The following is a 14,485-nucleotide window of genomic DNA, read 5'->3' on the forward strand; positions in this document are numbered from 1 at the left end:
GCGGTCAACATGTGGGAATGGGCCCTGGAAAACAGCTACCTCACGGCCGTCCACCTCCCGGAGGAGGCCAACTTGGAAGCTGACAGGCTCAGCAGACTGGAGTGGACAATTAAAGAGTGGCAATTCAACGACCAGGTTCTGCAGGTGGTGTTCAACACATGGGGGCCATCCTCAGGTGGATCTATTTGCCTCCTGAAAGAACAGGAAGTGCCCTCAGTTCACGTCTTGGCAGGGACGGGCCCCAGCTTCCTGGGCGCCACGTGGCAGATTGAGTGGGATTGCATGACACTATGCCTTTCCTCCTAGACCCGTGAGCCCCAGGGTGCTTGGACAAATTGATTGTTTATTTGTATAGCACCTATACACAGTTTTTCAAAGCGCTTCAAGTAGGGACGGAACATGAGACAATAGTTACAATCGTACAGGTCCTTAAACAAATCAGAACGTGAGAAATAACGATCATATCATAACAGATGATACAAGTGCAAGGAACAATAAGGGAGGGGTGAGTGAGGAGAAAAGGAGACAATACTAGCAGTAACATTACTATGCCTGACAGCAATTGTTGCTGTGCAAGAATGACAAAAGGAGGGGGAGGAGGGGAAGGTTTGTGGAGTGGAGTGGAACAAACAGGTGATTATCTTAAAGGGTCTGCAACCAAACAAGGTAGTGCGGGGGGGGGGTGGGGGGGGGAGGAGGACAGACTCATCTCACTGGCCCTTGATCTCTGATAATAGCTCGAACGGGCTTAAATAATAGATGGAAAAAGGGGGGAAGGGGAAGTGTAGATTGCTGCAGAAGGCAGGCAACTACAATTACTATGCCTGACGGCAATTGGGGTAGTGTCAGAGATTGACAGAATGAGGGAAAGGAGGGGATGGGGGGCAGGGTGGGGTGAGGGGGAAGTAGTGGGAGGAGGAGGGAGAGGCACAGGAATATAAAGCTGGAGGGGGCATCCAAACGGCCACAGGGGGGGGCACAAGGATGGACAAACGGGCAGGGGGAAATTGGGGGGCAAACAGATGGAAACGGGTCAATGGGGTAACACACAGATGGACACATATAAAGGAAACTTGTCACCTCCGCATCATCTTGATAGCTCCTTGGTGGCTGGCAAGACCATGGTTCTCGGAGTTGCTCAGCCTCATAGACAGGCTACCCATTCACCTTCCGCTAGGTCCAGCACACCACCTGTCCCAGCAGGGGGTCGGGGTTCTCCACCCTGCTCCTCAGAAGTTAGCCCTTGCAGCATGGTTCCTGAGCAGATCGCCCTCAAACATCTGAGCCTATCATGGGCTAATCTGGAGATCATCCAGGGCGCTATGACCAAGGCTACTAGGAGCCAATATAAGAATAAATGGAGAAGGTTCTGTCACTGAGCGTGCTCTAAGGAGATCAACCCCCCTGACCTGCACGATGGACGATGTGCTCGCTTTCTCGGCCCATCTTGCGCATTCTGGCGTTCAGGTGGACACATGTCGCACCTATCTGGCAGCCATAAGGGCCTACAGAAATTGAGGATGAGGTCTTCTCTTCCAACCCAATCGTCAAATATCTGGCGGGTTTGTCCACACTTTTGGGCCCATCAAGGGGCCACACCCCGTGTTGGATCTCAATGTGGTGTTGGGCACCTTGGCACACAAACTATTGGAGCCAATGGCGTCCGCGGACATCAGGCTGGTCACTATTAAGATAGCTCTGCTAGTAGGACTCGCCTCCGCTCGCAGAATCAGCGAGATCCAGGCTCTGGTGGCATCGGAATCCTATACCCCTTTCCACAGGGATAAGGTGGTCCTGCTGACTCACCCGGCGTTCCTACCTAAGGTACCCTCTGCCTCCCATTTAAATGAGGAAATAGTTTTACCTACATTCTTCGCTGGCCCCAAGGACGTGGCTCAGAGTCCTGCACTGTATGGATGTCCGACGCGCTCTGAAATTCTATCTGGATAGGACCAAGGGCTTTTGCAAGTCGGACGCACTGTTTGTCACCTTTTAGGGCTCCATACCCAGTTATCAGGCATCCAAGGCTTCTATTGCATGATGGATGGTTGCGGCCATGAACGAGGCCTATAAGGGGCAGCACAAGCCGTGGCTAGCCAACATGCACGCTAAAACGGTCAGAGCCAAGGCCACGGCCATCGCATTCCAGCAGCAGGTTCCGTGGCAAGTCCTAAGCAGCGGCCACCTGGGCCACCCCTTCAGCTTTCTGTAAGCATTACTGTTTGGATGCTGGCTCTATGTCTGACGCAGCCTTCAAACAGGCGGTTCTAAGGAATTTGTTTGCTTAAGGAGTGTCTCCTCCCCACCTGGGGGCTATATTAAGTTGCAATCGTCCATGCAGTATGGAGGAAAGGGGACGGGACGTACGAGTAATTGCAAGTTACTCACCGTAGGGACTTTCATACTCTTAGTTCCTTTTCCTCCATACGTCCCACCATCCTCCCCCCTAATAATTCCAGTGTCATTAGGCAATGTTAAACATTGTCAACGCGTCAATGGGGACTGAGGAGTGGCACCGGTGGCCGGAGTCACGGTAGCGCATGCTCCGATGGCCACACCCCTACGTGCCTCTAAATTTAAAGGGAATAAGGTTTTAATGGTGAAAAAGGTTCAGTCTCACATCCCTAGGAAGAGACGCCCATATGGAGGAAAGGGGACTAAAGACTAAGGGTATGTTAGTCACTACAGTGAGGAACTGATGTTTTTTCAGTACTAAGCAGCTTTAAGTATTTTAATCTGTCTGGAGACTTCACCACATTATCGACCAAACAGAGAATGACCCCGGTGAACTAGTAATTGTCTCGCTGGATGCAGTTAAGGCCTTCGACTCAGTGAGATGGCCTTGGTTGCTAGCGACTCTGAGAATATGGGATGGGGCCACGGTATCTGAGGTGGGTCAAAATGTTATACAGTTCCCGAATTGCAAGGGTCAAAACGGGTGCTACAATCTCAGATAAATGGCAACTCAGCAGGGGCACTATACAGGGTTGCCCCTGGTCGCCTATGCTATATATCCTTGTGTTTGAGCCATTGGCAGTCTGCCTCAGACAACAATATGGGGATATTGGGATCCACACTGCGGGTGGTTCGCGTCGCATATCATTGTATGCCGATGATGTACTCTTATATCTGCGCTTCCCAAAGGAAAACCTACAGTATGTCCTGGAGGTGATGGAACAATACGCTACCCTCTCGGGCATAGCAGTAAATCCCAAGAAATCCAGTATGTTCCACCTGGGGAGGTACAGACGCGCCCTACTGTGGAGCTTACCGGTTTTGCCAATACCCTGGCGAACCGAGACGTTGCGATACCTAGGTATTGACATATACCAAACGACCGGAGAACACCACAAACACAATACGGAAAAGGCAGTTGAAGGTATTAAGAATAGCATGGGATTTTGGTCCAGACTACCCCTGGCCATGATGGGAAGAGCGGCTCTGATTAAGATGGTAGTCCTGCCCAGACTGTTACACTTTTTTGTAAACATCCTGTATGTGATCCCTAAGTGCATTTTTCAAACTCCACAGCCTGTGAAGGGGTTTCATATGGCACAATTCCAGGGACAGGGTGGCCCTCTAAAAACTACAAAACTTGTGTGACAGGGGGGGTACAAACCTGCCGAATTTTGAGTTACATTACTTGGCGGGACAGCTGCAATATGTGGCCAGGTGGTTGTCTGACGAAGAAACGGCTGAAGCCAGGCTGTTGTGTAAGGATCCTGCTTCCTACTTCCTTAGAGAGAGTGTGGTTGCTTAAACCAAAGGTACCAAGAATGGCGAGACTGTTGGTGCTTGGCTGGGAAATGTGGCGTAGAGCATGGCAAACCGTTAGTGGCGCTATGCGGGGAAGACTCCCAAATGATAAAAGGGGTCCGTAGATACTGGGAACCGATGGGCCTGGCTATCCTTGGAGATATATGGCAGGAGGGGGAGGCATTTAGATTTCAGAGGCTAATAGAGGACACCGGGGTGCATAAAGGCCAACATATTACTTATTCCAGAATCATTAAATGGGTGTGAGAAAGGCGGCCTGAGGCAGTGCTTGCGGAACAACCTGATGCTACCATCTAGACTATGTATGATATCTCGGAGGGTGGGCATGATGAAATATCTCGCATATATGAGCTACCTGGGACTAGGGTGGGGAAGGAGCTGCTCCAACTGAGGCAAGATTGGGAAGAGGAGATGGGAGAAGCCATGTCGGATGGGCAATGGGATAGCGCCCAAACGTATTTTAAGAAGGTGTCCCGAAACGAGAGGCTTCAGCAGATTCAATGATATGTCACTCATAGAGCATATTTGACCCACAGTAGAATTGCCAGGTTTGGTGGCCTGGTGATACAGAAATACCCTAGGTGGGGGGAGGAGGAAGCTGGGATGCTACACATGTTTTGGGCTTGCCTGGAGGTGGGAAGGTTCTGGACAGAGCTGAAGATATGCTTAGCAGGAAAAGGGATTACGCTGGATGTGGAGTCAGCTTGGGCATGCATGCTTGGGGGTTTTACCAGACCACGCAACCTGAGGCACATCAGAAAGATGAAGGACCTGGCTACATCCTGGCCAAACAGAGAATTGCAATGTGCTGGAAAGCAGCTCATCGGCCTAGAATTGAAATGTTGTGGGTAGACCTCATGAAGTGGGCACAGGCAGAAACGGCTGTCTGGTATGAAGCAGTCAGCAGGGGGGGGGGGGAGGTAGGACCCCTAATAGCATGGAGACAATTGGTGGCCTCAAAGGTCTGTCTCTCCCAGGCTGACCATGGCGATGATGATACGGAAGAGATAATGGCAATAGATACTCCTGAAGATGAGCAGGACGATGACATGGATACAGGTGCTCGAGTTTAAGGGGTGGGAGGGGGGGGGAGACCGAAAAGTGTACTTTGTAATGTAATGTTGTGAAGCTTAAACACGGAAGTCCACATTGACATTGTTTTGTAATGTTTGGCGTGTTTATAAAATAATAAAAATTATTATTTTTTTTAAGTATTTTAATCTGTCTCAGTGTTGCGTCATTTTATGTAAAACTTCGAAATTAGTGCATACACGTTCTGAATAGCATGGACATGTGTTTACTGTCCAACTTGTTTTTTTTTTTTAGGCTGTTAGGCTTGAAAAATGTTTAAGTGAATTCTTTACTGATTTGATTGAGGCAAGAGCAGTGCTTGCACTTTCATGGAGGCTTGCATGATGCTAAATAATGAACCATTTGTTTTTCTTATGCATAGTTAATACAACACCAAAGCATCCCTCTCAGACGTCAGTTGGCCAGAAGGGAACCCCTAACTCTGCCTCCAAAACCAAAGATAAAGTGAACAAGAGAAACGAGCGTGGCGAGACACGCCTTCATCGAGCAGCCATTCGTGGTGATGCCCGGAGAATCAGAGAGCTTATCAATGAAGGAGCTGATGTGAATGTAAAAGACTTTGCTGGTAGATATCCAAAGGATTACCTATAATTGGTGTTACTGTTTTGACTTACTGTTAAGTGACGTCCTGCTTCCTCCAAACTCCTCCGATGTCTTAACTCTTGGTAATCAAATTGAAATGTGTACACCTTTACAAATATTACGAAGTGCTATATATAACAGCCAGTCATAAAAAGTTATTCCCCATGAACTGCCGACATGCACACAGCACACTATTTCTTACTCGCCAGTAGTCCATTCGCACTAACCACTGGCTAGTGGCAAGTGAACATTTGGAATCCTGATTAATATACACACACATACACACTTGCTTCATACTCTGGTTTAGTCTCTGTTGGAACAATCTGTTTCTTGCGGAACCGCATCTCAATTGTTTTTTTTCTGCAATTTGAAATCTTTTTTGTTTTACACTGTGGGGTGGGATTTCCCTCACTATTTCTGACTTCACCACTTCCTTTTTTGACATTAATTTGAATTCAATTAATACCTCTGTATTCTTCAAACTTTCATCCTGGCAATCTAGCTCACTGGTAAATGCATGGGACCTTGGGGTTCCACCATTATTATTCTGGTTTATCCTCCTCTGAGTTTTCGCTCTAAAGAACTGGCTTCACCTTTGGAATGTCTGCAACACCTCAACCTTCTTTGGCTTCAAGAACTTCGTTGCGAGATAGGTAAGTAATAGTTTGTATTCAGCCACTACATTTTGGTGAAAGATTTGTTCTCAACATGTCGCCTGTTAGGTTTCTCAAACAGTATGCCTCAAAGGCCTATACTGGAGTTGGCTTCGATCTTGTTGGGGGCAACTTCTTCAGGGTCTGCTACTCGTATGGCTCCCCATACCTCCGACTTGCAAGAATTCATCTTCGATACCTCCTTTTCTGGATGTTAAAGAGGCTTCTCCTGATATGCTGTTTCAAGCCCCCTCCTGGTAAGTGTACTCTTTCCAGTATAGACTTGCTTTCCAGATCTATACCCCAAAGAGGTTCTCATCTTCCGATCCAGGGTACTGAGAGGAGTCGGGAATGAAACTCAGACACAAGTTAGACATGGTTTTGGCTAAATACTTTTTGTTAAATAAAAGGGGTTTGGGAAAATGCCTTGCGGTTCCTGCACTAGAGGTGTTTCCCTTCCTAAACTCAAAACTAAAGCTCTATTTGTGTCTATGTCCAAAACAAAACCATCCTGCGTCCAAAGAACTATTCTGACCCTCACATTTTTTATTTCTTTTGTAAACCCTTTATATATTTTCAAAAACACAGTCCAAACATAGGAATAAAATGCTACAAGTAACGCAAAAAAAAAATCAATGTAATTTCCATGGCAAATTTACCCTATTGAAGAAATAATTTACAGCGATACAATAAATCAGTAAACTACTCGCAATCAACCATATGCAAGTTGAAACTAGAAAATTAACAAGAAAAGGAAATACAAGCACACACACAGACAGCAAAACATACCTCAAGTACACACACACCACATTCACACGCACCCAGACTAAGCCTCCATCATACCCCACACCATCCATTACAGAAGCCCACCCCTAGCATATAGGTTGTTAAAATGCCCCAGCATTTCCAAGTAAAAGTCCTTCCGATTCTATTTTTGAAGCATATATTTCTCATAATTGGACAAAGTATATAAGTCGGACAACCAGCCCTCCACCATCAACTTTTTTGTAGCCTTTAACAAGCTCAACGTCTGCTTAGCCGCCACCATCAATGCTTTATTTATCCAGCACTCAAAACTACAAGCAACACCATCTCCCATTAGTCGACAGCAGGATCACCGCCAAAGGTGACCTCGGAAACATATCCAGGACTATGTCCAACCTGTCCCAACACTTGTGTACTCTTGTGTAACAACATACCCCTTTCCCTACCACAACTCCAACAAGACTCCTCGTTCAACATACCTAACCCATGCATCTGTGACCATGATTCAACATAAGAGATGACTATAGGCATCATCTTAAGGAAGCTGGAACAATACGTAGTGGAGAGCCAAACAGCTCACAAGCCGCCAGCTAATACTCATCGGAGCAACCAACATAGCCTGCCTTTGTGACAAAGTTCACTCCAGGTCTGCATACCTCCTGAACTCTCTCCTCCCAAGGCCAAATATACAGCAAAGAGAGGCAAGACACCATCCGCCCAGAACTCCAAACCTTCAGAATCCCACTCGAAATCAAACTACCCCAAAACACAATTTTCCCAATTTGCAATTCCCATATACCATTTGCATATTCCTAATTTACAAATCAAGATTGTGCCACAACAGGGTGCCATAATACATCCATACGTTCTGACCATTACTAACCATCCACGGCGCAGAGGCCATCCTCGTAGCTTCAATGGAAGGTAACTCGGTAGCCAAACTGGGCGTTCCCTCTACCCCCATCCCTCTCTATAGTCATCCAAAATGGCGAAGTGGTGCCCCTTTCAGCAAAAAAGCAAGCAGACTTCTTCAACAAGAAACCGCTATGATAGTTTTCAAGATCAGGGTATCCAAAAAAAACCTCCTGTATGCTGCGCATCAAAATACATCGTAGAATCCTAGTTTCGAGGGGATTGGGTCTTCCGACGTATTCTTTATCTATGATATCTGACATGTAATCACCACAGCTGTGCTGCTTCGGAAACTTTTTTCGGCGTCTGCGTCCTGCGTCGATGCGCCGTCGTCGAGGACCTCCTCCGACGTCCTCCGATGTGATAAGTAGGACGCACGACGCCCGTAGCCTCAGTTCCGTTTTTTCCGCGAACGTGTTGCTTCGTGAATCTCGGTTAACGCCTCGACTCTTGAGTTCTGTTCTTCTCGGTTCTTCGAACCTGTTCGTTTTTGTGAAAATCCTTTGTGTGAAGATGTCTTCTACTTCGTCTTCGACCCCGCGTCCGGGCTTCAAGAAGTGCGGGGAGTGTGGGTCCAAGATGTCGGTTACGGACTCGCACAACGCCTGCCTCTGGCGCCTTGGGGAGGCCCACGACACGGATGACTGTATCGACTGCCAGTCGCTCACTTCCAAAGCCTTACGCGAATGTAAGAAGAAGTTGTCGGTAGGTCGGGTGTCCAAGCCCCGGAAGTCTAGGTCTGCGGGGCTTTCGACGGATGATTCGAGGGGTGACTCTCCGCGTCATCGTCGGAAGTCTCGTGGGTCTCCTTCTAGGAGTCGGTCTCGCCACTCCTCAGCCTCTTCGAGGCATTCTCGGAAGTGCCGACACCGGTCGTCTTCCAGGTCCTCTTCGGAGGACTCTGCCCGGCACGTCGCTTACCCCACCAGCCGTGCGATGCCGGAGGAATGGGCTTCCTTCGGGAAGAAAATGCTGGTGATTCTCGAGTCGCAGGGTACTAAGCCGTCCGCGCCGCTGAGTGGGGTCGGTCGTGAGAGGTCGAGAGACACCGCTTGCAAGAGTGGTTGGCACGAGTCACGGGAGAGGGCCCGTTCGGACAAGGAGACTCGTTCTCGACGTACCCGTTCCAGGTCCCGGTCCTCGACGCGTTCGAGACCGTGTGCACCTGTGAGGTCTTCGATGAAGACATCGACGTCTGAGGCGTCGCGTCGACAGGCTTTCTCGAGGCTCCGGCTCCGAGGAAGTCGTCGAAGCCGTCGACGCTCAGGTCGTCGAAGGACACGCTCGGGGCTCCGGCTTCGAGGGCTGTGTCGACGCCGCCGATGCTGGCGGCGCTGCATCTGACGTCGATGCCGATTTCGTCGACGCCGATCCTCTGGGCGCCGATGCCTGTTCTCTCGACGCCGGCGCCGATTCGCTCGACGCCATCAACGCCTTTCGTGTCGGAGGTACCCCGTGGCACGGGGTAACCCCCTAGGAAGGCTCTGGTTAAGTGCAAGCACTCTCGGGTGCCTTCTTTTCGCCACCTGGAATATATTTCAGAGGCGGATGAGGATTCTGATGGCCTGGTTCCTAGTCAGGTTCCAGATGAAATTGTCTCGGGCCATAGTTAGTTTGACGATTTGAGGCAGTCACTGCATGATGCCAGTGGACTGGACACCTCTCTGGAGGTGGAGTTTTGTAGGCCTGAGCCTGGCTCTCATGCCGATTCCTCGTACCGGCGCGTTATGGCTAGGGTTTGAGTACTTGGGATGGTCTGCTCCCCCAGGGGAGTTTGTGCAGGATGATCTAACGGACATCCTTGATGTTGGTACCCCAACTGACCCGGTACTGCCGTTCCATATGGCTTTACAGAGAAGGGTGGCGGCGGCTTGGACTGCTCCGGAGAGTCTCCCGGCAGTGGGCAGATCCTTGTCGCGAAAATACCTTCCAGCCAGTAGCGACCCCTGCTACTTGACCAGGCACCCCACTCCGGAGAGTTTGGTGGTGCAGGCGACCACGGCCCCGGCAAAGCAGGCGTCGTACCCTACCATCCCTCCTGATAGGGACGACAAACGTTTTGATGGCTGGGCGAAGAAAGTGTTTTCTTCTGGTGGTAAGGCGCTTCAGGCGGCCAACTCCATTTGTGCCTTGTCTCGTTTCACACACACTCTGTGGAACTGTGTTGCGTTAGCGGCTGAACATATTCCCGAAGGGGACAAACGGGATGGTTTCCTTGCTATGGTCCAGGATGGTAAGGATGCCATGTGTGAGTCTGTTCAGTCGGGTTTGGATTTAGCTGAATGCGTCAGTAGGTCCATGGCAGCGAGCACCGTGATACGCAGGTTTGCGTGGTTGCGGAAGTCAGGGTTTGCTCCTGATGTGCAGTCCCGGCTCCTCAACATGCCCTTTGACGGTGAACACCTTTTTGGCAGCAAGGCTGACGAGAGCCTTGAGAGGTTGCAGACCTCAAAAGCTGCAGCGAAGTCGTTGGGCGCTGCAGTTCGCCAACCTCCGCCTTTTCGTCCTAGGGGACGGCAGTGGAGGGGAGGTTCCTTTCGCTATTACTCGTCCTTCAGTAAAGCGAGAGGAGCTGGCAGTTGAAGAGGCCAACGCAGGGGTACCAGAGGTGGACGACAGGGTACCCGTGGTGCCAAAGCCGCTCGGGCAGTTGCCTCTTTGCCCTCAGGTAACGCCGCAGCCGCTCCCACTCAGTCATGAGGCCATGTCCCATGGTTCACCGGTTGGGGGAAGGCTGGCGCAGCATCTTGTAGAGTGGCAAGCCATTACTTCAGATGTGTGGGTTCTGGAGATCATAACCCATGGCTACTGTCTTCCCTTTCGGCACAGGCCTCGCGACAATCCACCGAGGAACCTCTCTTTGCAGAGTCCGGATCCGCTCCTTGCGCAGGAAATTCAAGCCCTGCTGGAGAAAGGCGCCATAGAACTGGTGCCTGTAACGGAGAGGAACAAGGGATGGTATTACCCTTATTTTTTGATTTCGAAGAAAGACGGGGGATTGAGACCCATCATGGACTTGCGCGGTTTGAACAAACTCCTCAGGAAGGACAAGTTCAAGATGGTTACTCTCTCTCAAGTCCTCCAGGCCCTTGAGCTTCAGGACTGGTTGGTGTCACTCGACCTCAAGGATGCTTACTTCCATGTGCCGATCCATCCCAAGCACAAGAAGTACCTGAGGTTTGCGGTTGGCGACTCGCACTTTCAGTTTCGGGTCCTGCCGTTCGGATTGACCTCCGCCCCGAGGGTTTTCACCAAGCTCATGGCGGTGGTGGCAGCACATCTCAGGCAAGGGGGGATTCACGTCTACCTCTAGCTGGACGATTGGTTGATCAGGGGGAGCTCTCCCGAGCAAGTCCTGGATCATTTGTCCGTCACCTGCCACTCCCTTCACAGGCTGGGCTTCTCCCTCAATTTAAAGAAGTCCCATTTGACGCCAACACAGCGGCTCTAGTACATCGGAGCAGTGCTCGACACTTCCCTGGGGCAGTGTTTTCCTCCCCAGGTGAGGGCTCTTCACATTCAGCAGATGGTGCACAAGTTTCAGCATGCCCAGACGCTCCCAGCGTTAGAGTTCTTGAGGTTGCTCGGCCTCATGGCATCCTGCAGTCTTCTGGTGCCAGAGGCTCGCCTGCGGATGAGATCTTTGCAGTGGGCACTCAAGACGCAATGGTTGCAGTCCTCCGGCAGGATGTCGGACCCGGTTCAGGTGCCGCCCTCGGTCGCCCGGGACCTTCTGTGGTGGGCCGTCGATGGCAACTTGATGAAGGGGGGCTCCATTTTGGCTTCCCTGGCCGGAGGTGACGATCGTGACGGATGCATCCCTCACAGGATGGGGAGCTCATGCCAACGGGCTGACAGTCAGCGGTCGTTGGTCTCCGTCGGAGTCCAGACTCCATATCAATCTGTTGGAGCTGAGGGCCGTCAGGCTAGCCCTGAAGGCTTTTCTGCCGACTGTGCGAGGAAAGAGTGTCCTGATCCTGACGGACAACACAGTGGCCATGCACTACCTCAACAAAAAGGGGGGGGCAGGGTCACTTCCTCTGTGCAGGGAGGCGATGCAGCTTGAGTTCTGGGCCATCCAGCAGGAAGTGTCGATCTCGGCAGTTCATCTGGCCGGAGAAGAAAACGTGACGGCCGACGCTCTGAGCAGGCAGAGCACGATCTCTCATGAGTGGAAGTTGGCTCTGGAGATTCTCCTGGAGATCTCCGCCCTTTGGGGGACCCCTCAAGTGGATCTCTTCGCCTCCAGTGTCAACCGGAAGTGCGAAAGGTTCTGCTCGCGGAAATTTCCTCCAAGAGGAGCCTTAGGAGACGCGTTCGTGGTGGAGTGGTCATTCCCGCTGCTGTACGAGTTTCCTCCAGTCCCCGTCATTCCGCAAGTGCTGCGGAGGTTACGGAAGTTCGGTTCCCGGATGATCCTCATTGCCCCGGCGTGGGCTCGGAGGACGTGGTACCCGGACCTTCTCGACTTGTCCATCTGCCCTCCACGGCGTCTTCTCTACCGAGATGATCTGCTCTCACGGGAGGGGGGGTCAGGTTCTCCATCCAGAGGTCAGATCCCTCAACCTTCACGCTTGGCTTCTGAAAGGTTGAGGTAAAAGGAATGGGACCTCCGTGAAGACGTGATGTAGGTGTTGCTTTCGGCCCGAAGGCCAGCAACAAAGTCTCTGTACCGTTGCCGTAAGTTCTGCGACTGGTGCAGAGTTCAGTATGTGGATCCTTTTGCATTCGACATCCCCATGGGTCTGTCCTTTTTACTTTCTTTGGCCCACAGGGGCTTGCAAGTGGGTGCCATTAAAGATTCCCTGGCGGCGCTGTCCATCTTTAAGCGCTCGTCTGAAGAGTGTTCCTACTTTAAAATCCCTTTAATTTCACAGTTTCTGAAAGGACTCACTAATGTGTTCCCTCCATCACCTTTCCTGGTGCCCGGTTGGGATTTAAACCTTGTTCTTAAGTTTCTTATGGGTGCTCCGTTTGAGCCTTTGCGTTCTTGTCCTTTGAGGCTGTTAACTCTGAAAACTGTGTTTTTGGTTGCGGTTACTTCCGCTCGCAGAGTGAGTGAGTTGCAGGCACTTTCAGTTAAGCCACCCTTCACTGTATTTCACAAGGACAGGGTTCTCCTTAGAGTTCGTCCTTCTTTTCTTCCGAAGGTGTTTTCCGAATTTCATTTGGCCCAGAAGGTTGTTCTTCCGGCATTCTATCCTCCTCCGCATCCTGGTAAGGAAGAGGAGAGGCTCCATAGGCTTGATCCTAGGAGAGCTTTAAGCTTTTGTTTCACGCATGTCCCGGGTCAGAGTGGACGATCAACTCTTTATTGGTTACGCTGGAAAGCGTTTGGGACAGGCTGTGACGAAACAGACTTTGTCTCGCTGGATTATTTTGCCCATCTCGGAGTGTTACCGCTTGGCGGGTAAGGACCCATCAGCTGGCTTGCGGGCCCATTCTACCAGGGGTATGGCTGCATCTTCTGCCCTGCAGAGGGGTGTTCCTATTCGCAACATCTGTGATGCAGCCACCTGGGCTTCTGTACATACATTTGTACGTCACTATTCACTCGATTCCATCCGAGGACAGAATCTGGCCTTTGGCAAGGCGGTCCTTTGCTCTGCTATTTGATTGGCAATTCTAAATTTTGATTCTAAATTCTTTCCCTCCTCCTTGCTCTGGTACTGCTTTGGGAGTCTGTCATAGATATGGAATACGTCGGAGTACCCAATCCCCTCGAAGAAAGTTACTTTCTTACCTGGTAACGTTCTTTCGATGGGATGGTCCGATGACGTGTTCCATATCGCTCCCTCCCTGCCTTCCCCGCTGCAGAATTTCTTTTGCGATTGCAGCCTACGTTCCGCAAGGCTTTGTCTGACTGGCAGTTGACTCATGTCACATGTTCTGGGGGAAAAAACTACAACTGAGGCTACAGGCGTCGTGCGTCCTACTTATCATATCGGATGACGTCGGACGTCGGAGTAGGTCCTCGACGACGGCGCGCTAACATCGACGCAGGACGCAGACGCCGAAAAAAGTTTCCGAAACAGCACAGCTGTGGTGATTACCTGTCATAGATATGGAATACGTCGTCTGACCATCCCATCGAAAGAACGTTACCAGGTAAGAAAGTAACTTGTTCTTCACTTGTACTGTGTCTACTGCCCTTTCCCTCCTAACATAAGCCTGGCTGCTCTGTCTATGCTACCCTATACTTAGGTGGTACAGCCTTATACTAAGAGTGGATTCTTGTACTGCCTCAGTTGAATGGTTTTACTAAGCCCTTAGTTGAACTTCAGAAAAACTGTCCTAACATCTGTTAAGTGTCTGGTTGCTTCCTACTACCACCAAACATCCATTAGCCCTGCTCTGGCTTCTGGCATTCTCGCATTTGCGCCACAAGTATTCTTCCCCGCACAGATTTCCTCTTCTCAGCACTTGAACAGGTTGGCTCTACTGTCTTTCTCTCCACCTGTTGGTCGCACAGAGAGGAGCAACCCGCTCCCAACAGCAATCGACTATAGTTTGTCGTGGTCCTGTTGTAAACGTCCCCGGCACAGGTGCATGCCCCCAACAACAGTGTTGCCTGTGCTCGTGGCTTCTCCTGCTCTGTATTCCTCCTCTCCTCTTCGTTGCAGTGCCAAGTTGTTTCTGGGAACAGGTATTCCCTTTTAGTTAACTTGCACAAAGACATTGGAGGAATGTTTCCAGTTGTTCTT

At 50.5% G+C, this 14,485-nt stretch overlaps 1 protein-coding gene across 7 annotated transcripts in view; it reads left to right on the forward strand.

Annotated features, from left to right (window-relative positions):
- ANKRD11 (ankyrin repeat domain containing 11) overlaps positions 1 to 14,485 on the forward strand; it is a 1,995,649-nt gene that overhangs the window by 1,251,791 nt on the left and 729,373 nt on the right. For all 7 annotated transcript variants that reach the window (XM_069635589.1, XM_069635598.1, XM_069635590.1 and 4 more), the window contains one exon: positions 5,231 to 5,434. In XM_069635589.1, coding sequence (XP_069491690.1) covers positions 5,231 to 5,434 — 204 coding nt within the window. The remainder of the gene's footprint in view (positions 1 to 5,230; positions 5,435 to 14,485) is intronic.

This window comes from Ambystoma mexicanum, chromosome 1q (assembly GCF_040938575.1).
Source record: "Ambystoma mexicanum isolate Mex_15411 chromosome 1q, UKY_AmexF1_1, whole genome shotgun sequence".
Classification (NCBI taxonomy): Eukaryota; Metazoa; Chordata; class Amphibia; order Caudata; family Ambystomatidae; genus Ambystoma; species Ambystoma mexicanum.